The sequence below is a fragment of the Callospermophilus lateralis genome, chromosome 5, assembly GCF_048772815.1.
Source record: "Callospermophilus lateralis isolate mCalLat2 chromosome 5, mCalLat2.hap1, whole genome shotgun sequence".
NCBI classification, from domain to species: domain Eukaryota; kingdom Metazoa; phylum Chordata; class Mammalia; order Rodentia; family Sciuridae; genus Callospermophilus; species Callospermophilus lateralis.
Window position 1 is genome coordinate 43,505,948 of NC_135309.1, and position 25,070 is coordinate 43,531,017.

A 25,070-nucleotide genomic window follows, 5' to 3' on the forward strand; every position below is an offset into this window, starting at 1 on the left:
CATCCCTGGCCCTATTTTGTGTTTTATTAGAGTCTCACTGAGTTGCTTAGCACCTCACCATTTCTGAGTCTGGCTTTAAATTCATGATCCTCCTGTCTAAGCCTCCCCAGCTTCTGGGATTACAGGCGTGTGCCACTGTGCCCGGCTAAAGTATTTATTTTTATATGGTGCTAAGGATCGAACCCAGTGCCTTATATGTGCCAGACAAGCGCTCTACCACTGATCTATAACCCCAGTCCTATAGTTTTTTTTTTTTTAAGCTTTATTTTATTTTTTATTTTATTTTATTTTATTTTATTTTATTTTTTTATTGGTTATTCAAAACATTACAAAGATTTCAGAATCACATTGGTTACACATCCACATTTTTACATAATACCATAATAGTAACTGTTGTATTCTGCTACCTTTCCTATCCTCTACTATCCCCCCTCCCCTCCCCTCCCATCTTCTCTCTCTACCCCATCTACTGTAATTCATTTCTCTCCTTATTTTTTTCCCATTCCCCTCACAAACTCTTATATGTAATTTTGTATAACAATGAGGGTCTCCTTCCATTTCCAAGCAATTTCCCTTTTCTCTCCCTTTCCCTCCCACTTCATGACTCTGCTTAATGTTAATCTTTTCCTCCTGCTCTTCCTCCCTGCTCTGTTCTTGGTTGCTCTCATTATATCAAAGAAGACATTTGGCATTTGTTTTTTAGGGATTGGCTAGCTTCACTTAGCATAATCTGCTCTAGTGCCATCCATTTCCCTGCAAATTCCATGATTTTGTCATTTCTTAGTGCTGCGTAGTACTCCATTGTGTATAAATGCCACATTTTTTTTATCCATTCATCTATTGAGGGGCATCGGGGTTGGTTCCACAGTCTAGCTATTGTGAATTGTGCTGCTATGAACATCGATGTGGCAGTATCCCTGTAGTACGCTCTTTTGAGGTCTTCAGGGAATTGTCTGAGAAGGGCAATAGCTGGGTCAAATGGTGGTTCCATTCCCAGCTTTCCCAGGAATCTCCATACTGCTTTCCATATTGGCCTCACCATTTTGCAGTCCCACCAGCAATGTATAAGAGTACCCTTTTCCCCACATCCTCGCCAGCACTTGTTATTGTTCGACTTCATAATGGCTGCCAATCTTACTGGAGTGAAATGGTATCTTAGGGTGGTTTTGATTTGCATTTCTCTGACTGCTAGAGATGGTGAGCATTTTTTCATGTACTTGTTGATTGATTGTATGTCCTCCTCTGAGAAGTGTCTGTTCAGGTCTTTGGCCCATTTGTTGATTGGGTTATTTGTTTTCTTATTGTTTAATTTTTTGAGTTCTTTGTATACTCTGGATATTAGGGCTCTATCTGAAGTGTGAGGAGTAAAAATTTGTTCCCATGATGTAGGCTCCCTATTTACCTCTCTTATTGTTTCTCTTGCTGAGAAAAAACTTTTTAGTTTGAGTAAGTCCCATTTGTTGATTCTTGTTTTTAACTCTTGTGCTATGGGTGTCCTATTAAGGAATTTGGAGCCCGACCCCACAATATGTAGATCGGAGCCAACCTTTTCATCTATCAGACGCATAGTCTCTGATTTGATATCACGGTCCTTGATCCATTTTTAGTTAACTTTTGTGCATGGCGAGAGGAGGGGATTCAGTTTCATTTTATTGCATATGGATTTCCAGTTTTCCCAGCACCATTTGTTGAAGATGCTATCCTTACTCCATTGCATGCTTTTAGCCCCTTTATCGAATATAAGATAGTTGTAATTTTGTGGATTGGTTTCTGTGTCCTCTATTCTGTACCATTGGTCCACCTGCCTGTTTTGGTACCAGTACCATGCTGTTTTTGTTACTATTGCTTTGTAGTACAGTTTGAAATCTGGTATCGCTACACCTCCTGATTCACACTTCCTGCTTAGAATTGCTTTTGCTATTCTGGGTCTTTTATTTTTCCATATGAATTTCATGATTGCTTTATCTATTTCTACAAGAAATGCCGTTGGGATTTTGATTGGCATTGCATTGAACCTATAGAGAACTTTTGGTAATATTGCCATTTTGATGATGTTAGTTCTGCCTATCCATGAACAGGGTATATTTTTCCATCTTCTGAGATCTTCTTCTATTTCTCTCTTTAGGGTTCTGTAGTTTTCATTGTATAAATCTTTCACCTCTTTTGTTAGGTTGATTCCCAAGTATTTTATTTTTTTTTGAGGATATTGTGAATGGGGTAGATGTCCTCATTTCCAGTTCAGAAGATTTGTCGCTGATATACAGGAATGCCTTTGATTTATGCGTGTTGATTTTATATCCAGCCACTTTGCTGAATTCATTTATTAGCTCTAGTAGTTTCTTTGTAGACCCTTTTGTGTCTTCTAGGTATAGGATCATATCATCCGCAAATAGTGATAATTTAAGTTCTTCTTTTCCTATTTTTATGCCTTTAATTTCTTTCGTCTGTCTAATTGCTCTGGCCAGTGTTTCGAGAACTATATTGAATAGAAGTGGTGAGAGAGGGCATCCCTGTCTTGTTCCAGAGTCCTATAGTTCTTAATTTTAAATGTTTTGTTTAAAACTGGTTTGTCCATGTATGTTTGAGAAGTGTGGGTATTGATGTGTCTGAAATGCATGTTTTTTGTTTTTTTTTTTAAAGACTGAGTGAGAGGGAGACAGAGAGAGAGAGAGAGAATTTTAATATTTATTTTTTAATTCTCAGCGGACACAACATCTTTGTATGTGGTGCTGAGGATCGAACCCGGGCCACATGCATGCCAGGCGAGCGGGCTACCGCTTGAGCCACATCCTCAGCCCATGCATGTTTTTTTTTTTTTTTTTTTTTTTTTTTTTTTAATTTTTAGTTGTAGTTGGACATAATACCTTTATTTTATTTATTTATTTTTATGTTGTGCTGAGGTTTGAACCCAGGTTCTGCACATGCTAGGTAAGCTGTACCACTGAGCCACAACCCAGGCCCCTGAAATGTATTTAATTATTGTTTTTACCTTTGTAGAAGAAATAAATACAAACAGCAAAACATATGGTCCATTCTTGCTAGAGTTATTAGAATTGCTAAAAATATTTATGTCTTTGGAATGTGACTAAACAAGAGAGAATATATTGAATATGTTCATTTATGAGGATGCACACTATGGTATATTTATTCTTTGAAGATTGATCTGCATAAATGGCCAGTCTTGTTGACAAAACTAGCATTTAATGACTTGATAGCTCTTTATTTATGTTTATTCTGTATATAGTGAGGGGATATAAGACTGTCTTCTACAGAGCTGCCTGTAGCTGCTCAGGTCTGGAGGGGATAGGGTAAGTGGTAGGAGATAATAAGAGTGTGAATTGTGTGTTCTACCCACTGTTAGCACTCAACCTGAGAAAAATTTCTCAGTACAACAGTCAAAACATTTCATGATTGCTTGACTTTTTCATTAAGAGATTTGCCAGGACAAGACAATTGTGGTTTATGAACAAAATACATGAAGAACATGTTGTTCTTAATACTATGTTTTTTTACTTATCACATGCCAACATTCACTTAAGGTGGATTAAAGAATGAAAGAAGAGATCTGAAAATATTTTGATTAAACCATGACTGAAAATTCTATTTTGTCAGTCATCCATTTCTTCATTTTTGCATTAATATTGAATAATTAAAATTTTTCTTGAAAACATCCTTGGAGTAATATGGTGAACTAAATTTGGAAAGCATTCCAGTGGTTTCTGCTTCCTCATAATTCTGGTGTAAAAGAACAAAGACTTTCTGGAGGACAAAATGCTTCTTTGAGGTCTTTGACATGGACTATTAGTATTGATTTTTTTTTTTTAATTTTTTATTTGTTTTTATTATACATGACAGTAAAATAGCACTTATATACTTTGATATATCATTCATAGATGGGATATAATTTCTCATTTTTCTGAGTATATATATTGTAGAATCACATTGATCATACAGTCACATACATACATAAAGTAATAATGTCTGTTTTATTCTATTATCTTTCTTATCTCCACATCCCCTACCTTCCCCTCCTTTCACTTCCCTCTACCTAATCTAAGGTAATGCTATTCTTTTTTTTTTTTTTTTTGCATTACAATTTTTTATATCTCTGTTTGTATATAAGGTATGTTGATACCCAATTCAAGTCTTCATACATGTACTTTGTATAATGATGACCATCACATTCCACCATCCTTGTTAATCCCCTTCCCCCTTCCTTTCCCTCCCACTCCTCTTCCCTATCTAGAATTAATCTAATCCTCCCATGCTCTCCCTCCCTACCCCACTATGAGTCTCCCCCCCTTGTATCAGAAAAACTTATGTAAGAAAATCCATTCCAAAGTATTGGGGTTTTTTTGTTTTTTGCAAATAACAGAAAATATTAACTCAATTGCCTTAAATTGTGAGGAAATTTTATTGTTTCACACAATGCAAAATCTCAAGGCAAAGTGATTCCAGATTTACATTTTGAATCCCAGTTTACTTTTTCCTTTCGTATCTGTGCATTTGTTGTCATATCAAAGAAATCATTGCCAAATCCAAGGTTATGAAAATTTTATCCTTTGTTTTTCTTCTAAAAGTTTTAGTTTTAGCTCGCATGTTTACAACTTGAAGAGATGGTTTTTTTTTTGTCCTTTTTTCCCTTGGTTTTTTGTTTTTTTTAAAGAAAGAGTGAGAGCGAGTGAGAAAGAGGGAGAGAGAGAATTTTAATATTTATTTTTTTAGTATTTGGTGGACACAACATCTTTGTCTGTACGTGGTGCTGAGGATCAAACCTGGGCCGCATGCATGCCAGGCGAGCGCGCTACCGCTTGAGCCACATCCCCAGCCCCTTTTCCCTTGTTTTGAGGTCAGCTCAAGTTGGTCTTCCAGGAGAAAGGCTGTGCAAATGCAGTCATCAACTTCCAGAGAAAACAAGTTTAAAGAGAGAGACTATTTCTATGTATGTGTATGTCACATATATACACCCTGCCCCCATCCCCCTTTTTTTCTTTTCACAGCATTGGGGATTGAACCTAGGGCAGTCTACCATGGAGCTACATCCCCACCCCTTTTTTATTTCGAGACAGGGTTTGCTAAGTTGCCCAGGCTGGTCTCAAACTTGCAATCCTCCTGCCTTAGCCTCCCAAGTTGCACAAGCCACCATACCTAGCTCTCCTAATTTTTAATTACCAAAATTTTCAAACATAGAAAATCTGAAAAAAATTTTATAGTGAACACCCTTATTTATAGTAGATTCTACAAGTAACACACGTGTATGTGTGTGTGTGTGTGTGTAAACACACACAGCCTTGTATATTCTAGGCAAGCTCTCTACCACTGAGCCCATGCCTCTAGCCTTACAGTTAACATTTTTTAAAGAAATTTCTTTCTGTATCTTTAGCTATCCATTCATCTTTTTTTTAAAGAGAGAGAGAATTTTAATATTTATTTTTTTTTTAGTTTTTGGCAGGCACAACATCTTTGTTTGTATGTGGTGCTGAGGATCGAACCTGGGCCGCATGCATGCCAGGCGAGCGTGCTACCGCTTGAGCCACATCCCCAGCCCCTCCATTCATTTTTATTAATAAAATTCATCAGATTTTATTAATTTGTAGCATCAGTTCAGCAATTCTACTTCAATGTCATTAACACTAGTTCAAAATTGTTTTTAAATATAAAACTATATGGGCTGCGGTTGTGACTCAGTAATAGAGTACTTGCCTAGCACATGTGAGGCACTGGGTTTGATCCTTAGTGCCACACAAAAAAATAAAGTTATTGTGTCCCATCTACAACTAAAAAAAAAAAACTGTATTTGAACTATAGTGAAATGTATGCATCTTAAGTGTACCATTTAATGAATTCTCACATATGCACATAATTTGTGAAACTCAAGCTCTATTTAGATACAATCTCAGTGGGCTTGGGTGGCTCAGGTGTAGAGCACTTGCCTAGCATGTGTGAGGCACTTGGTTGAATTCTCAGCAACACATAAAAATAAAATAAATGAAGGTGCATCAACAACTAAAAATGTGTGTGTGTGTGTGTGTGTGTGTGTGTGTGTGTGTGTGTGTGTGTGTATCTGGGCCTTGTGGCACATGCCTGTAATCCCCAAGGCTCTGGAGGCTGAGACAGGAAGATTACGAGTTCAAAACCAGCCTCAGCAAAAGCGAGGTGCTAAGCAACTCAGTGAGACCCTGTCTCTAAATAAAATTTAAAATCAGGCTGGGGATATGACTCAGTAGTTGAGTGCCCCTGAGTTCAATCCCCAGTACAAAAAAAAAAAAGATATAAAACCTCATAAATTTTCCTGTCAATCCCTGTTCCTACCCTAAGAGCCAACCACTTCAAACATTTTTTTCCACATAATTAGTTTTATTTGTTTTAGAATTTCAGACAAATGGAACCATATAGTATGTACTGTTACTTTTTAAGAGGTAACATATGTTTTTTGAGATTTGTCCATGTTGTTGAATGTATCAGTTCTTTATTGCTGAATAATATTCTAGTCATTTCTTTGGGACACCTAGGCTGTTCCCAGGAGTTCATCTACTTAACCACCACCATAATCAGTATATAGAACTTTCCATTACCCCACAAAACTCTCTCATCTTGTCCCTGTAAAGGTAAAGGTAATTAGAAAGGCACCCCCTACCCTGGTTTGTAACATCTGGCAAACCTTTTGGCCTTTTTGCTGTCTTTTCTATGGGTTTTGTTTGCTGTCCTGGGGGCACTGCTGCTTTCTTACAAGAATTTTTGTAAGTGATATCAGCACATAACCTTTTTACAGTTGGCTTTATTATTATTATTCAACATAATAACTGAGATTCATCTAAGTTGTTGCCTCGGTTGTTTTATTTACTGTCATATTTGTTTATTTTGTATTTATTTATATGGCTGTGTCACTTCTTACTCATCCATTTAAGAACATTTTGATTATTTCTAGATTTTAAAATTAAATGAGGGCTGGGGATGTGGCTCAAGTGGTAGCACACTTGCCTAGCATGTGTGAGGCACTAGGTTCGATTCTCAGCACCACATAAAAATAAAATAAAGATATTGTGTCCACCTAAAAAAAACACTAAAAATTTAAAAAAATAAATAAATGAGCTGCTGTTAAATATTCAAGTAAAGGTTTTTATGTGAATGTAGATGGGATAACAGGGTCATATGGTAAAGTATCTGTGAATGGTTTACTTCATGTATATTTTGTTCATTTAACTTCTAGAATCTGTATTTATGTCTTATATCTAATTTGGGAAATTTATGGCTTGTTATTTCTTTAATTTTTTTTCCTACCTTCTCTCCTTTTTTGTGACTCCAGCTTTGTGTGTGTTTTACCTTTTAAAGTTATCTCACATGTGATTTATTCAGTCTTTTTTAGCTTCCCTCTCTTTGTAATTCAGAGTGTATAATTTTCTTATCATTTTTTTCTTTATCTTTTTTTTCATCATTTTTAACCTTCAGTTAAGTCCCTCTGATGAGGATTTGTTGTTGTTGTTATTTTATGGTGCTAGGAATCAAGCCCAGGACCTCATGCATGATGCATGATAGGTAGGTGCTTTACTGCAAAGCTGTAACCCCAGCTCTTATCCAGTGAATTTTTTTTTTTTTAATTCAGTTGTATTTTTTGTACATGTGTGGTACTGGATATTGAACCAAGGACCTCATACATGTGTTTTGTTAGTCCTAAACTTTCCAGTGGTTTCTCGTCTACATTTTCTTGTTTTTTTTTTGTTGTTGTTGTTGTTGTTTTTGTTTTTTGTTTGTTTGTTTTGTTTTGTTTTAGATTTTCAAGACATTTATTATAAGCATTAAAAAATCCTTGATCATAGTTATTATAGGTACTTGAAAAAATCTTTATTAAATATAACATCTGTGTTATTTTGATGTCAGTCTCTAATGATTATTTTCTGTTGATTTTGTTTCAGGTTTTTCTGTTTATATGCCTAGTAATTTTTGTTTTTACACTGAACTTTGTGAATAACACATTGTAAATATTCCGAATTCTCTTATGTTCTGAAGTTCCCACCCCACTGCACCCCTACAGCCTCCCAAGTTGCAGGGATTATAGGCAGGTACAACCACACCCAACTCACCACTGAATTGCTGTAGTCTTTTATTTTTATACTGTAGACATTGTAGGTGTGGATTTGTTTTTTCTCCACATTTAGATTCTTTCTCTGTCAAAGGGAATGGGAAATTTAATTTGAACATGTTTTATAGTTTTTCTCTTTACTTGCAGGTATTGATCAATATGACAGAGACAGTATTATAAATGACTTTAAGAATGGGACCTGCAAACTTCTTGTGGCCACCTCTGTTGCTGCCCGAGGTCTAGATGTGAAACATTTGATTCTTGTAGTAAATTACAGCTGCCCCAATCATTATGAGGATTATGTGCACAGAGCAGGACGGACTGGAAGAGCAGGCAATAAAGTAAAAAGAATTTTTAAATACTTGATTTCCTTTATGTTACAATATAGGTGCTTCTTTAGTGTTTTAAGGAGTAGCTAATAGGAGTTATAGGGACAATTTGAAAAATCCTTGATTATCAGGTTTATGTGGAATGGATGATGTTAATCATTTACACACACACACACACACACACACACACCCCTAAGTCTTATTGAAAGGATGCGCTCTCTGGATATTGTTTAACAGTTGTGTCTCCTTTTAGATTTTTCGCCCTTGTCTAACAATTTGTATATACACATACACATGTAAATATATAGGCTGGGATGTTTCATGGCCTTTTTTTTTTTTTTTAACATGAGATCATAAAATAGACCTACCCACATACACATCACACATAGATATATATGTTCACACCCCCCCCCCCTTTTTTTTTTAAACTGGGCTAGGGATCAAATCCAATGTCTTCTGCATGTCAGGAAAGTGCTTTGCCACGGAGCTACATCTCCAGCCTTTTTAATTTTATTTTAATAGTATTTGGAGACAGCATCTTGCTAAATTGCTGAGGCTAGCTTCAAACATGCTGTTTTTCTGCCTCAGCCTTTCTAGTTGCTGGGCTTACCAGAGTATGCTGCTGTGCCTACCCTCTTTTATTAGTCTTAAAGAAATATACAGAATGCTATATCCTAGGAAGTTAATATGTGTTAAAGTGGTATAGCAGGTAGTAAAAAGAAGATGATATTAAGCATAAAAGAGAAAAATTAATGAAATTAATACAGTAATGCAATTGTGTATTTGTGTCAAGTTTCATTTTTTAATTACAAAGAAATTAGATATTTTCTTGTTTTATGTATCTTTTTTGGGGTGGGGAGTGTTGAGCCTGGGACCTTGCACATTTTACACAAGTATTCTACCACTGAACCACATGCCAGGCTGCTTATTTTATTTTTAAATGTTGAAATTACATATTTTCCTTTGAACTATTTAAGAATTTAATAGGACTCTTTTGTGGCCTTTAAAGTTCTTTAGTATTGGTATCAGTCTCAAGAGGATTTATTAGGTGGATCATATTTAATTTACTTTTGATCTAAGTAGGATTTGTCTTATTAATATCCAATAATTTTACTTCTTCATTCTTTAGGGATATGCCTATACTTTTATCACAGAAGATCAAGCTCGCTATGCTGGTGACATAATTAAAGCTCTTGAATTGTCAGGGACTGCAGTGCCTCCTGATCTAGAGAAACTTTGGAGTGATTTCAAAGATCAACAGAAAGCTGTGAGTTTTTTAACTTGTATTTCTTTTATGCAAATCATAATGTGAATACTTGATACTTGGACATCTTGATGGACTGTTTTGATTTATTTCTTTAAAGAGGAAAAAGTAAAAACAGTTCTCTTTCTTTGCTTGAATTTAATGTTTTATAAAGTTCTGTAGAGTTCTTCGTTTGTCTTACAGGCTAGGTGAAGCATTTCTGTTAAATTTGCATGTACCACTTTGGAAAATATTTAAAAGTCTCTAATTTTTAAAATTTTTCTTTGAAAGGAAGGAAAAATAATTAAAAAGAGTAGTGGGTTCTCTGGTAAGGGATTCAAATTTGATGAAACCGAACAAGCTTTGGCTAATGAGAGGAAGAAATTACAAAAAGCGGCTCTTGGTCTGCAAGATTCAGATGATGAGGATGCTGCGGTTGATGTAAGTATATTCTAAGTTTCACTAACATCTATTGAAGAAATTATCCCTTCTATGCTAGAGGGCTGACCATAGGCTTGTTGAGGGAACCAGTCCCTAGAAACCTTGGCATGTACCCTCCCAATATTATTTTCTCTTTGTGTATTTTTATTTACTCATTTTCCCTTCTCAACAACAGTTTGTAGAAATATTTTCATTTTAGAAGTTTACTTATATTATTCTTGAGGACTTCATAACATTATATGGATATTTCAGAATTGAATGAATTAAACACCTGTTTTTGAATGTATGGATTATTTTCATGTATTCACTATTTGGAATATAGCTATTGTAAACTATATTTCATTGTTCATTCTTGTACATTTAACTTTTGCACACCCACTAGATTACCTCTTGAGGATTAGTTAATACTAATTGCTAGGCTGTTAACTTAGTCTTAAACATTGTCAGATGGTCCTCCAGCAAGGGAATATCAGTTTGTACTCATTGTACTAGTATGAAAGAATGCCTGGCTGCCGTACATTTAAAAATATTGTATTAGTATTGTTTTTTGTTGTTGTTACTGCTGCTATGTTGATATCGGGTCTCTTTCCTTGAGCTCATGTGATCCTTCTTCCTTGAGTCCTCAATAGCTGGGACTACAGGTCCATGCTACTGCACCCAGCTATCAATGTTTTTTATTCTTTTTAAATTGAGTAATTATCAAATAGCTTTATTAATAGTGATACTCAGAATTTATTGAGTGCTACTAAGTAGCACATGCTGTGCCAAGTGCTTTACCAGGGATGTTTCATTACTTCCTCACAGTTGGCATATAAGGTACATACTCAAAATATTTGCCATTTTATAATAGAGCAGACTGAGGCTTAGAAAGAAATAATAACCTTTTCAGGTTTACACAGCTAGTATTATTCTTATTGAAGCCTATATTCTTAGCAGGTTAAGGTTTTCAGAGTGTGGTTTTACAGCATTAGAAAAGAATTGTTACCATTATAATTTTGGAAAATCTGTCTAGTATATACAAATAATGCACGTCCAAGGATATGAAAAAATCTTTTTTTTTTTCTTCTTTTTCCTTTTTTGAGTACCAGGGATTGAACTTGGGGCACTTGACCACTGAGCCTCATCCCATGCCCTATTTTGTATTTTATTAAGGGTCTCACTGAGTTGCTTAGCCTCACTAAATTGCTGAGGCTGGCTCTGAACTCTCGATCCTCCTGCCTCTGCCTCTGCCTCCCTCGCCGCTGGGATTACAGGCATGTGCCACCGCACCCAACCTGAAAAATTCTTAAGGAAGACCATTTAACTTTGGTTAAGCTAGAACATTTCCAGTACATTGATCATACCACAGTTTATTTGTTTGTTTTTAAATTAGATTAAACCTTATCTTGCTTATGGAAATTAGGAATTCAATTTCATCTTTGCATTGGGAAATGGAGGCTCTGTAAAAGTATTTGGGTAATCCCAGTGGCTTGGAAGGCTGAGGCAGGAGAATCGAAGGTTCTAAGCCAGCTTTAGCAAAAGGGAGGCACTAAACAACTCAATGAGATCCTCAGTAAAATACAAAATAGGGCTGGGGTTATGGCTCAGTGGCCAGGTGCCCCTGAGCTCAAACCTCAGTACCAAAAAAAGAAGATATTTGATCCAGATCTACCCAAGAAAGTAAGCCTAACCAGAACCAGAGCCCAGCTCTCCCATTATCCCAGGGTCATTTCTTTTTAGTTTACCTACTATCTCAAAATTTTTAAAAATCCATTTTTAATTACCTATTACTGTGTAAGAAATCAATACAAAACTTAGCGGGTTAAAATAATAAGCAGTTATTATCTCATAGTTCCTGACAGGCAGGAATGGGTGTTTAGCCAACTACTTCTGGCTTGGACTTTCATGGGTTTCAGCCAGGTGGTTGGCCCAGTCCCCTGATGGTTTGACTGAGGCTTCTATGATGGCTCACTCACTTTGATATTTACAGGATGACTTTGTTCTCTTCTCTATCTGTGTGTCTTCAGGCAGCTGGCTTCCTCCATAGAGAATGATCCAAGAAAGAGGAGAGGAAGCTTTAGTGCCTTTTATGACTAGTCTTTGAAGCTACACACTGTCACTTCCATTTTCTTCTATTAGAAGTCACTGAGTTCATCTCACACTCAAGGGGAGGCTTTACTTCTTAAATAATTTGTAGCTGTATTTTTAGACCATCTCTTATTACTTTTTTATATTACTTTTAAAAGTTTTAAAAATCTTGTGATTAAATATTTGATTGTTTCTTTGGTCGTTAAAGTAATATAGAACTTAAGAGAAAAAAAGTGAGTAAAGCCCAAAATAAAATCATTCCTATTGATAAAGGACCATCCACATTTTCCTGATTCAATATATTTTTTTAGATTTTTATATCATACATGCTGTTTAATTTAAAACAGCTTTACTAAGCCAAATGTTAGGTTTAAAACTAGTTGATAATTAAAATTTTGCATAGATAATGAAAAGCTGTTGACTATTTCAGTAAAAGGGCTTTCTAAATTAACCTTATATATCTTTTTTTTAAAATTTTTTTTAATATTTATTTTTTAGTTCTCGGTGGACACAACATCTTTGTTTGTATGTGGTGCCGAGGATCGAACCCTGGCCGCACGCATGCCAGGCGAGCGCGCTACCACTTGAGCCACATCCCCAGCCCAACCTTATATATCTTTAACCTCAGAGAAACTTTTCTCTGCATTTGAGATTGAGAAGATAAAGCCTTATTAATCTAATGTGGATTTATGAGGGAATTTATGTTTCTAATCAGTGCCATCAGTCATTGTTGGGCAAAAGGCAGGCTTTTAAAAGAAGTGCAATAGCCAAGCATGATGGCTGGTGCCTGTAGTCCCAGCAATTCAGGACTCCTAGGCACGTGGATCACTTGAGCCCATGAGTTGTAGCCCAGGCTGGACAATGACCCTGTCTCAAAGAGAAAAGAAAGTGCACTGCATGAGGGCTCATGTGAGTTCTGGAGTGCTGAGGCCTTCAGCGCTGCTCTTAACCTTTATGGGGAAAATCGTCTTTATTTTCTTCATTGATTCGGAAGAATAAAGCAGTAAGCCCTTTTTTCTGATTATGTTATCCAGTTTTTAAAGCAAATCCAATTGCATTTTAGGTGTTGGGACTGGACACCTTGCCTACAGAGCAAGTCATGACATCCCCTGAGAATTATTGACTATATTTTTACTTATCTTCTGGACATGAATTATAGCACTTCTTCTAACCTCTTTGTATTATAATTTGTCCTTAAGGTCTAAATCCTGGAATAATTCAGTTGCATCATAAGGACTATTTTGTATTGGCAGCACATGTTTCCTCATTTACTAAACTAAATGTTTTCTGGACTGCTTAGAAGTCTGATTAAATGGTTTCTGCAGCATTGTCTGTCTCTCTCTCTCTCTCTCTCTCTCTCTCTCTCTCTCTCTCTCTCTTTTTTGGGGGTTGGGGAGAGGGTGGTGCTAGGGATTGAACCCTGGACCTTGTGCATGCGAGGCAAGCACTTTACCAACTGAGCTATATCCCCAGCCCTTGTATCTCTTCTTGCTTGCTTGCTTGCTTATTTACAGTATGTCTGTCTTTCACGATAGACAACAGATTATTGAAATGAAATGTATCCCTTTAATAAATAGCTGCACAAGGCCATGGGTTCAATCCCCCAGCAACACCCTCACCCCCCACATAGATGTGTGTGTGTGTGTGTGTGTGTGTGTGTGTGTGTGTGTATATATATATATATATATATATATATATATGTCTGATTTTATCTTTTTGGTGGAACAGTTTCTCACTCGTTTTGTAGAAATTAAATTGGCATTTCTAATCTAGTTTTTACTAATCCTTCCTGTATTTCCTTGGTCTAGATTGATGAACAAATTGAAAGCATGTTTAATTCAAAGAAGAGAGTAAAGGATATGGCTGCTCCTGGAACATCTAGTGTTCCTGCTCCGACTGCAGGAAATGCTGAGAAATTAGAAATTGCTAAGAGATTGGCTCTTAGAATCAATGCTCAGAAGAATTTGGGCATCGAGTCTCAGGTATTAAGTAATTTGTTCCAAGTCTCAGTACTTTTGATTTAGATGCTTTTCAGGAATTATGCTGAGCATAAATGAACAAGTTTTCCTAGAAATTGAGTTTGTGAGAATACAGGGTTCTTTGATAATTGCATTTGGATGATGTTGCCAGTCTGATTAACTGAGCAACTTCATGCCTCTTCTAGAGTACCTGTTAGCCATAGATCGTTTTTGTAGAGCAGATGAGCATGTTCTAAAAAAATCCAGCGCGCTCACCTGGCATTCGTGCGGCCCAGGTTCGATCCTCAGCACCACATACAAAGATGTTGTGTCCGCCGAGAACTAAAAAAAATAAATAAATATTGAAATATTCTCTCTCTCTCTCTCTTAAAAAAAAAGAAAAAAAAAATCCAAAATTCAGGATTGAGAGTGTTCATTGGTAAAGCACTTACTTAGCATTGCTCAAAGTCCTGAGTTAAATCACTAGCACTTTAAGAACAAAATGTTCTAAGATCTGAAACTTTTTGATCACCAACCTAATGTCCAAAAAGGTTTGGATTTTGTAGCATTTGGGATGTCAAATTTTCCTATTAGCCATGTCTACCTTAAAGTCTGTGGATATTCTGAAATCCAGATAAAACTCTGAAATCTGAAATACTTCTTGTCTCAAGCATTTCATATAAGGGATATTCAGCCTGTACTAGATTTTGATTGGTCTTCCCCAAATCCAAGGCCAGTTCTTTTTTTTTTTAAGAGAGAGAATTTTTAATATTTATTTTTTAGTTTTCGACGGACACAACATCTTTGTTTTGTATGTGGTGCTGAGGATCGAACCCGGGCCACACGCATGCCAGGCGAGCGCGCTACCACTTGATCCACATCCCCAGCCCAGTTTTGTCTTTCTTAATCTGTTATTGACTGAGTCTTTTTTGGGCTGGCAAATATTCCCTGAATAAGTAAGCATTGGGTTATGACTCAAACTAACATGTATTTAAATTGTGGAGAAATGTGTTCTTAAAATATTTAATGTGGCATCTTTTTCTTGGAAGCATTTAAGTTTTAATTAAGAGTAATTTTTAATAGCATTCCCAAAGAATGGCTTATTAATTTCAACAGTATTTTGAAGATATTGTGTAAGTCATTTACTGTAATTTGTTGAATGTTTTTTGGGTCAGTGGGAAAGGAGAAACTCAGTGATGTTAGTGGTACAAAGATTCTAATTCAAAGGAAATGTTTTTAGAAATACTGCATTGTATCTGCTCTCAAGAGTTAATGATCCACAGAATGTCTGAGATGTAATAGAGAATTGACTGTTTCTTCGTTTTCTCATCAATGATAAGGGAAATACATTAAACTATTAGTTATATATAGTGCTAAATTAAACATATGAATGGGACAGTAATTAGAAAGTGTTTTTTTTTTTTTTTTTTTTTGGTTGGGGGGATAGTGCTGGGATCAAACCCAGGGCCTTGCACATGGTATGTAAGCATTCGACTACTTAGCTATAATCCCAGCCCTCAAAAGATGATATTTTTCTTTATTTAAACAGAATTAATGACTTTTCTGAGAATAATTTGTGGTGAGTTCTCTGGTTTTGTCTGTCCTCATTTGAGATTTGACTGTAGATCTTTTTTAACTACAGGATGTGATGCAACAAGCCACCAATGCAATCCTCAGAGGTGGCACCATTCTGGCTCCCACTGTGTCTGCAAAAACCATTGCAGAGCAACTTGCTGAAAAGATCAATGCCAAGCTCAATTATGTGCCTTTAGAAAAACAAGAAGAGGAGAGACAGGATGGTGGACAGAATGAGTCTTTTAAGAGATATGAGGAAGAATTGGAGATCAATGACTTCCCACAGGCAAGTAATAGGTCTAAATATTTTTTAAAATTTTCTTCTAAGTTATTGATGGGCCTTTTATTTATTTATATGCGGTATTCAGAATCAAACTCAGTGCCTCAGCATGCTAGGTTCCACCACTGAACCACAACCCCAGCCCTAAACATTTTTTTATATTGTGAAGTAGAAACTCTTGCTTCTTTAAGAACAGAAATGCTTCCTTAAAATGCATGAACAACTGGGCCTGGTGACTCAGAGCTATAACTCCAGTGGTTTGGGAGGCTTGAGTGAGAAGGACAGTTATTCAAAGTCAGCCTTAGCAACTCAGTCTTAAAGTTAAAAAAATTAAATAAAAAGGGCTGGGAATGTAGTTCATTGTCAAGGGTCCCTGGGTTCAATCCTCAATATTGCAAAATAAAATAAACGTGAACATTTTAATAGCTACTTTATTTTTTACCTAGAAGGGGAAGACGGCAATTGAAATTCATTTTTTACAAATCTGTTCTAGATATGTTAGGATCCAAAGGAACTTATAATATATACATGTATTATAATCCTAATATTGATGATAATATATTAGCCAATGTAATTTGTGTCAGCATCCTGATTTATAAAATCCTTGTTATGAAGTGATTTTTTTTTCCTTCTACCCTTCTTTTAGACGGCTAGGTGGAAAGTTACCTCAAAGGAAGCTCTACAAAGAATTAGTGAATATTCTGAAGCTGCAATTACAATAAGAGGAACATACTTCCCTCCTGGCAAAGAACCCAAGGAAGGAGAGCGGAAAATTTACTTGGCCATCGAAAGTATGTACCATTGGTTCTGTTTCAGGCTAGAGTTGGATCAAGGTTGACATAGATGTAATACACACAGAGAATGTGAGGTCAGTTCTAGGAAGGACTGAAAAGAAGGAATACCTGAAAGAAAAAAATAGTTTCGTATATTATTTGAGGTTTTTTTTTTTTTTCTTTACAAGTTTATAAATATACAAAGAATGATCTTGTGTGGCTCACATTTGAAAATCATGCAAAAAAGAAGTATGCATTTTAAGGACTGATCCATTTATTCTTCATAGAAGTATAATATTCCAGCCAAAGTTTAGGTTAGAAAATAAATCAACTCTGTTAGTCCACTTAATGTTTAAGCCAGTATTGCCTCTGAAGTTATACACAATTGAGTTCATTCATACCTTTAATAAAATGACAAATAGACAATTAATACTATACCCTAAAGGATATAAATAATACTTTATCTAAGAGCAATTAAGGTTGGTTTACAACCATATTTCATAGCATTCCTGAATGAATTCATTCCATTGGCAGTTTCCATCTTGATCCACCCCTGGGCGGGGGTATTCAGTTGCATCCTGATCTATTTTATTTAATCTGAACATCTTTGTAACAGACTTTAAAAATTCTTTGTGTGGGGGATTTTTTTTTTTTTTAGTTCATGTGCAAGAGAAGCAGAAAGAACTGGATTGTTAGATAAGTGGACCACTTGTGCTGGCTTCAAGTCCATTGCATCACAGCATTGTTTTCAGTACAGAGCCCAGATTGCCAATTTGTTCTAAATGTCCCCCATTTAGAACTGGTTTTAAAATTTATCAACAGCCTTATGCTATTTAAGGCTTAAAGCTGAAATAATGTCTACTTTAGGTTTTAATCACTATTGCAACTTTTAAAATTAAGGTAAAATTCAAATTACATAGAACTTATCATTTTGACTGTTTTAAAATGTGCAATCTAGCCAGATATGGTGGCACCTGGGTACAATCCCAGCTACTCTGTAGACTAAGGCAGAAGATCACAAGTTCAAGGACAGTCTGGGCAACTTAGCAAGACCTTGTATCAAAATAAAAAATAAAAAGAGCTAGAGATATATCTCTGGTAGAGCACTTGCCTAGCATGTGTGAGCCCCTTGGTACAGTTCAGTCCCCATGTCACAATGAATGAATGAATGAATGAATTAAATGAAAGAAACAATTCATTGGTTATTTAGTGCATTCATAAAACTTAACAAGATGCAATGAAAGCAATACTCAGAAATTTATTGCTATAAGTGCCTAAATTACAAAAGATCTTAGTTACTACCTTCTTTTGTGCTAGATAACCATTTTCTTGTGTGCTTTGTATGATGCTATGGCTCAAACCCAGGGCTTATGCGTTAGGTGTCTACCGCTGAAGTACATCCTCAGGCTGGCCTCAAACTCCTGGGCTCAAGCAATTATTCTTCCATAGCATTCTGAATATTTGTATCCCATGTTGTTTCTCTCTCTCTCTCTCTCAATATACATGAATATTTGTTGTTATTTAGTTATTTTTGTAGTGATAACTATTTTTGTAGAGTAGTGATATATTAAGTTAACATCTTAATATATATCACAGTGTAATTGGATTAATACCAATTTAGTTTTTGTTGCCTTTTGTTTTGGATGCTGGGAATTGAACTGGGGCCTTGTGTATGATAAGCACACCCAGTATCTCTGATTTTAGTTTTCATAGCAACAAAAACTTTGCTCCTATATAGTTCTGTCCCGTTGCTTTTTTGTTGCTATTGTCACAAAGTACATCTTTATATGTCCATTATACCCTTCAAAATAAGATTTATAAGATTTATAATTATTATTTTATATAGTTGTTTTTTAAATCATACAGAAAATTATGAGAAGCTACAAACTAAAAAGAATACTAACTTATATTTACTTGTGTAGAAATTACCTTTACCAGTATTCTTTATTTCTTCATGTAGACTCAAATTATTGTCTAATGTCTTTTCATTTCAGTCTAGAGGTTTCTTCTAGGACAGGTGTACCAGTAATGAATTCTCCTGTTTAGTTTATCTGAGAATGTCTCAATTTCACCTGTAAAAATAGTTTTTTCTGCTTTCAGTTTTGATAATTGGTTGGTTTGTTTTTGAGAGAGGGTATGCTCTATTGCCCAGGCTGGCCTTGAACTCCCCAGTCCTCTTGCTTTATTCTCCTGGATAGCTGGGAATGCAAGTTTGTAACATTATGTTTAGCTACACCTTCATTTTGGAAGTATAGTATTCTGGATATAGAGTTTTTTCTTTTAGTACTTTGTACATCATTCTCAGTCTTCTGACTTTCGTGATTTTTGACAGTTGTCTATCTTCTTGAGGATCCCTTGTAGTGATGAGTTGCTTTTCCAGGATTCTTTCTTGTGTATGTTTTGTTTTGATTTATTTTTGTGGTACTGGAGATTGAACCCAGAGGTTCTCTATCACTGAACTACCTTCCCAGCCCTTTTATTTTGTGACAGGATCTTGCTAAATTGCCCAGGCTGGTCTTGAATTTGCCATTCTCCTGCCTAGTAGCTGGGTTCACAGGCATGTGCTGCTGTTCTGGGCTTCTCATTATGTTTTGACACTTTGATTTTTTTTGAGCCTGTTCTACTTGGATTTGGGGTGGGGAGGGAAGTATTGAACCCAGGGTAACTTAACCCCTAGTTTCTTCCCTAGCCTTTTTAAATTTTAAATTTTGAGGCAGGATTCCACTAAGTTGCTCAAGCTGGCGTGGAACTTGCAGTCCAGCTTTAGTCTCCTGAGTAGCTGGGATCAAAGCCATGTACCACCACACCTGGCTCTACATAGTTGGTTTTTTGTTTGTTTGTTTTAAAGATTTTTGAGAGGGCTGGGGAAGTAGCTCAGTGGTAGAAAACTTACCTAGCATGTATGAGGCCCTGGATTTAATCCTCAGTATTGGGGGTGGGGGATAAAAGCTGGTCATGATGGCTCATACCTGTAATCTCCTTGATTCAGGAGGCTGGGGCAGAGGATTACAAGTTCAAGGCCAGCCAATTTAAGGAAACTCTGTCTCAAAATATAGAGCTGGCAATGTAGCAGAGTGGTGAAGCACTTCTAGGTTTAAAAAAAAAATGTTTAGATGTATAGATTTCATCAAAATTTTGTCATTTCTTTATATGTTCTTTCTGCTTCTTTTCCACTTCTCTGAAACTAGTTATGCCTGTGTTGGTACATTTGGTGGTGTCCCATGGTCTCTTAGGTTCTGGTCATTTTTCTTCATTCCTTTTAATTCTGTCTTCTAGACTCAATCTTGATTGACCTATCCTCAAATTTTGTGATTCTTCTATTGGCTTAAATCTGCTGATAAGCAGTTTTTAGTCCATTTGTTGTACTTTTGAACCCAGAGCTTTGTGCATGTTAAGTGTACATTATTATCACTGAACTATACTCCCAACCCTATTCTTTCTTTCTTTTAAAATTAGCCTGATATTCTTCAGTTCTATCTATTTGCTGGCAAATGCCATAATTTCATTCTTTATGGCTGAGTAATATTCCATTGTGTATATATACCATACCACATTTTCTTTATCCATTCATCTGTTGTAGGGTACCTAGGACTATTGTGAATTGAGTGGCTGTAAACATTGAAGTGGCTGTGTCACTATAGTACGCTGATTTTAAGTCCTTTGGGTGTATACTGAGGAGTGGGTAACTACTCATGTGGAGGTTCCATTCCAGGTTTTCTGAGGAATTGCCATACTGCTTTCCAGAGTAGTTGCACCAATTTGCACTCCCACCAGCAATGTATGAGTGAACGTTTTTCCCCACATCCTCACCAACATTTATTGTTACTTGTTATAGTTTTAATTTGCATTTCTCTAATTGCTAGAAAAGTTGAATATTTTTTTTCATATATTTGTATTTCTTCTTCTGTGAAGTGCCTGTTCAGCTCCTTTGCCCATTTCATTTATTGGGTTACTTGGTTTTTGTTTTTGTTTTTTTTTTTTGTTTTTTTTTTTTTTTTTTTTGATGTTAGGTTTTTTTGAGTTCTTTGCATATCCTGGAGATTAATGCTCTGAGTTACAGATGGCAAGGTTTTTTCCTATTCTGAAGTTCTCTCTTTGTGTTCTTTATTGTTTCCTTTGCTGTGAAGAAGCTTTGTAAATTTGATACCATCCCATATATTGACTCTTGATTTTACTTCTTGTGCTTTAGGAGTCTTGTTGAGGAAACTGATTCCTAAGCCAACATTTTCTTCTGCTGGGCACAGGGTCTCTAGTCTAATGCCTAGGTCCTTGATCCACTTTGAGTTGAGTTTTGTGCAGGGTGAGAGATAGGGGTTAACTTTCATTCTACAACATATAGATTTCCATTTTTCCCAGAACCATTTGTTAAACAGGCTATCTTTTTTCCAATGTATGTTTGTAGCGCCTTTGTCTGTTGTGAGATACTATGGGTTTGTCTCTGTGTCTTCTATTCTGTTCCATTGGTCTTCATATCTGTTTTGGTGCCAATACCATGCTGTTTTTGTTACTGTAGCTCTGTAGTATAATTTAACATTTGGTATTGTGATGCCTCCTGCTTCACTTTTCTCACTAAGGAGTGCTTTTGCTATTCTGGGCCTCTTATTTTTCCAAATGAATTTCATGACTGCCTTTTCTATTTCTGTGAAGAACATCACTGGAATTTTAATAGGAATTCTTTTATATTTTTACATGGCCATTTTGACAGTCTTAATTCTGCCTTTCCAAGAACATGGGATATCTTTGTATCTTCTAAGGTCTTCTTCAGTAGTTCTCATTGTAGAAGGCTTTTACAAACTCTTTTGTTAGATTGATTCCCAAGTATTTTATTTTTTTCTAGGCAATTTTGAATGGGATAGTTTTTCTGATTTTTTCTTTCAGCTGATTTAACATTTTTATGTAGGAGTACAGTTGAGTTATGGGTGTTAATTTTATAACCTGCTACTTTGCTGAATTCGTTTATGAGTTCTAATAGCTTGCTGGTGGAGTTTTGGGGGGCTTATATAGAATTGTGTTGTTGGCAAATAGGGATAGTTTGAGCTCTTCTTTTCCTATTATATCCCTTGAATTTCTTTCTTTTGTCTAATTGCCGTGCCAGCCCTATTATTTCCTAGCTCTTCATTATGATATCTGCTGTTTTGATAGATAGTATTTTCCTAGTTTTCTTTATTTTTTTTTTAATGGTGTTTTATTTTTGTTCTTTAATTGTCGATGGGCCTTTATTTTTATTTATTTTTATGTGGTGCTGAGAATCGAACCTAGTGCCTCACACATACTAGGCAAGCACTCTACCGATCAGCCCCAGCTGTGTTCTTTGTTGAAGGTTTCTTTTAGCTCTTTGAGCTGATAAAAGTTTAAAGTTTTTATTATTAATTTCTTTTTTTTTCCCCCCTCCTGTGCATGCTGAGCTACAACTCCAGTCCTCCCAGCCCTTTTTTAAGGTTTCATTTTAAGTCAGGGTCTCACTAAATTGCCTAGGCTGGCCTCAATTCTGAGATCCTCATGCCTCAGCCTTTGAAGTAGCTGGTATTACAGTTGTGCTCCACCACGAAGTCAGATTTTTTTTTTTAATATTTATTTTTTAGTTGTAGTTGGACACAACACCTTTATTTCACTTATTTATTTTTATGTGGTGCTAAGGATCTAACCCAGGGTCTTGCACATGCGAGGCGAGCACTCTACTGCTGCGCCACAACCCCAGCCCAAGTCAGATTTTAAAATGGCATCATTTCATGTATTCTTAAAGAATTTCTATCTGCCAATGGCTCATTATTTTTCCAAATCATGTGACATTCTTCCTCAATGAGTAGTAAAATGGGGGTTACTGGCACCTAGATGTTCAAGCAGAGAAAATTAAACTGACATCTCTCCGTGCTTGGAACTAGACAGGTTTGGGCTACTGTGTTCATTAGACCATGTAGGATGGAGAGACAATGATATGCAGAGGAATCTGATAGTGCAACTTCTGGTACACATGGAACCAGACCTTTAGTCTCTGCTTGAATATCATGGTAATCATTAAGCAAAACCCATATTTTAAAATTTTTAATAAAGAGGTAAATCAGAAAAGTGATTATTTGCTTTGAAAAAGGATCTTTTTTTGTGTGTGATTTATTAAAAATAGTTATCCTTGTGTAATATAGTTTTATTTATATTATCATAGTTCAACTTACATATAACTTTATGAAAACACATCTCCTGTTCTATCAGTGGCCATAAAGTTAAATACCTACTACTGTATTCAGCCCACAGCTTCTGCTTGCTTTTCTTTCCACCTAGTTTGATCCTGGTCACTTCTCTCCACTGTCAGCCACACTCAGTAAATAACATCTAATTTTTATGATTATCTAGGCAATTTTTTTTTCCCAGTAAAAAAGTAACCTCATCGAAAACAAATCTTAAAGAGTATTCTAGAGACGTAATGATGCTGAATAAAAGCTGGGGATTGGTAATTAAATTGATCTAAAGCTTTTAGAATTTTTAGAGATAATTAGATTTTTTAAAGGATCATGTAGTTTTTGAAACTCCAGGCAAACTCAGCTAACAGGATGAAAGCAGGTGTTGCTAGTGTGGAAGGAGCCTAGTGTCATCTGTTTTTAGTTCTATAATTGGAGGGACCCCACTGCCTGGCTCCTTGAAGGCTCTGTGTGGCTCAACAGCTCCAGGCCTCCCACCAGGCAGAGGGAAAGAGAACAGGAAGGACTTACATGCCTAAGTCAGCCTGTATAATTTATATAGCCTGTTGTATGACCCTCTCTTTTTACTAGTGGAGAATCCCTTAAAAGCAACCAGAGTTGTTTTAGGACCAATGAAAGGAAATGCCTCTTTCTCATTTCTGCCTATAAACATGTGCAACCTATTACCAAGAGAAGTTACATAAGTCAGAAATTTAAATGTCCTCATTGTCAAGCTCTAGCTAAAGTAGGAAAGTTATGCTTCCAGTTGGATCTAGGTGAGCATGTGATTTCCTTCCTTCCTTCTTTTTCCTTCTCTCTCTCTCTCTCTTCTTAAAATATTTTTAGTTGTAGATGGACACAATATTTTTATTTATTTATTTTTATGTGGTGCTGAAGATCGAACCCAGTACCCCACACATACTAGGCAAGCGCTCTACCACTGAGCCACACCCCAATCCCTGATTTTTTTCTTGTTAAAGAATACCAACAATGAGCTTCCCAGCAACTCATGCCAAGCAACTTATTTTTCTTCCAAATTTTGTTTTGGGTGTAATTTTTTTTTTTTAAGGTGTTAAGGGACCTTTATTTCGTTCAGTTGTTTATATGTAATGCTGAGAATTGAACACAGTACTTCACACATGTTAGGCAAGCGCTCTACCACTGAGCCACAACTCCAGCCCCTTGGTTGTAATTTTCGGTCTGACTTAGCTCTTGCTTTTATTCTTATATCTTTAAAAATGTGTGTAAGGGCTAGGGTTGTGGCTCAGTAGTAGAGCACGTGTGAGACACTGAGTTCTATCCTCAGCACCATATAAAACTAAAGAAAAATAAAGGTATTGTGTCCATGTATAACTTAAAAAAAATTTTTTTTTTAATTTAAAAAATGTTGTGCTTAGTGGTGGTGGAAGGACTTAAATATATTGCTATAACTTTACAGCCATCCCCTTGGCCCTTTGTTCTTTGTTAAACTGTTGCCACATCTTTCTCAGAAATGAAAGCATATGAAAGCAAATACAAAAAGAAAAAATGGAGGGAGACCTCATGGACCAGCAATGAATGCTTTTTTCAGCACCAGAGGGACACACAAGGGACACATCTTCAGGGGGAAAATGGCAGTGGGTTTTATAGATCCTTAGCAGAGCCAGGTCATGGGAGGAATTAGTTACTTTTGGTGAGCAGGACCAGGCCATGGGAGGAGGTTTGTTGGTAGGGTTAATTTAGGGCCAGGCAGGAAGGCAGGTAGGGAAACAGTAAGGGAAGTTCTCTTCCTGGGGCCCATTGTCCATATCCTTCAAGAAAGTTAGTCCCTTCTAGTAAGGGGGGGGTGGGGATTTATGTCTTATGAACTCTTTCCTTCAGAGAGAAAGAAGTAGCTCTCTGCATTGCAATGCAACTTGTTTGTTTATTCTTTGACATTTCAGACTTTCTTCTATTTTGGTCCAGCTCTTTTCCTGTTGTGAATGTTCACTGTGCCTTGTACCTATACTTAGCTACTCCCTGAGTATGGTTCCCTGGCTTCAGATCCCACCCCACTTACCTTTGATGGCTTTCTAGACCTCATTTATATTTTCAGCCATGTGTCCCATAACTTCAACTACAGCAATTTCAAAATTAAATTTCATCCACTCGCTTTGCTAAAAACACCTGCTC

At 36.2% G+C, this 25,070-nt stretch overlaps 1 protein-coding gene across 5 annotated transcripts in view; it reads left to right on the forward strand.

Moving 5' to 3' along the window:
• Positions 1-25,070, forward strand: part of Ddx46 (DEAD-box helicase 46) — a 66,028-nt gene that overhangs the window by 35,298 nt on the left and 5,660 nt on the right. For 3 of the 5 annotated variants that reach the window (XM_076856633.2, XM_076856635.2, XM_076856636.2), the window contains 6 exons: positions 8,228-8,421; positions 9,539-9,676; positions 9,944-10,093; positions 13,969-14,145; positions 15,761-15,979; positions 16,620-16,764. In XM_076856633.2, coding sequence (XP_076712748.1) covers positions 8,228-8,421; positions 9,539-9,676; positions 9,944-10,093; positions 13,969-14,145; positions 15,761-15,979; positions 16,620-16,764 — 1,023 coding nt within the window. The remainder of the gene's footprint in view (positions 1-8,227; positions 8,422-9,538; positions 9,677-9,943; positions 10,094-13,968; positions 14,146-15,760; positions 15,980-16,619; positions 16,765-25,070) is intronic. The other 2 variants (XM_076856634.2, XM_076856637.2) reach the window with 1 other exon arrangement.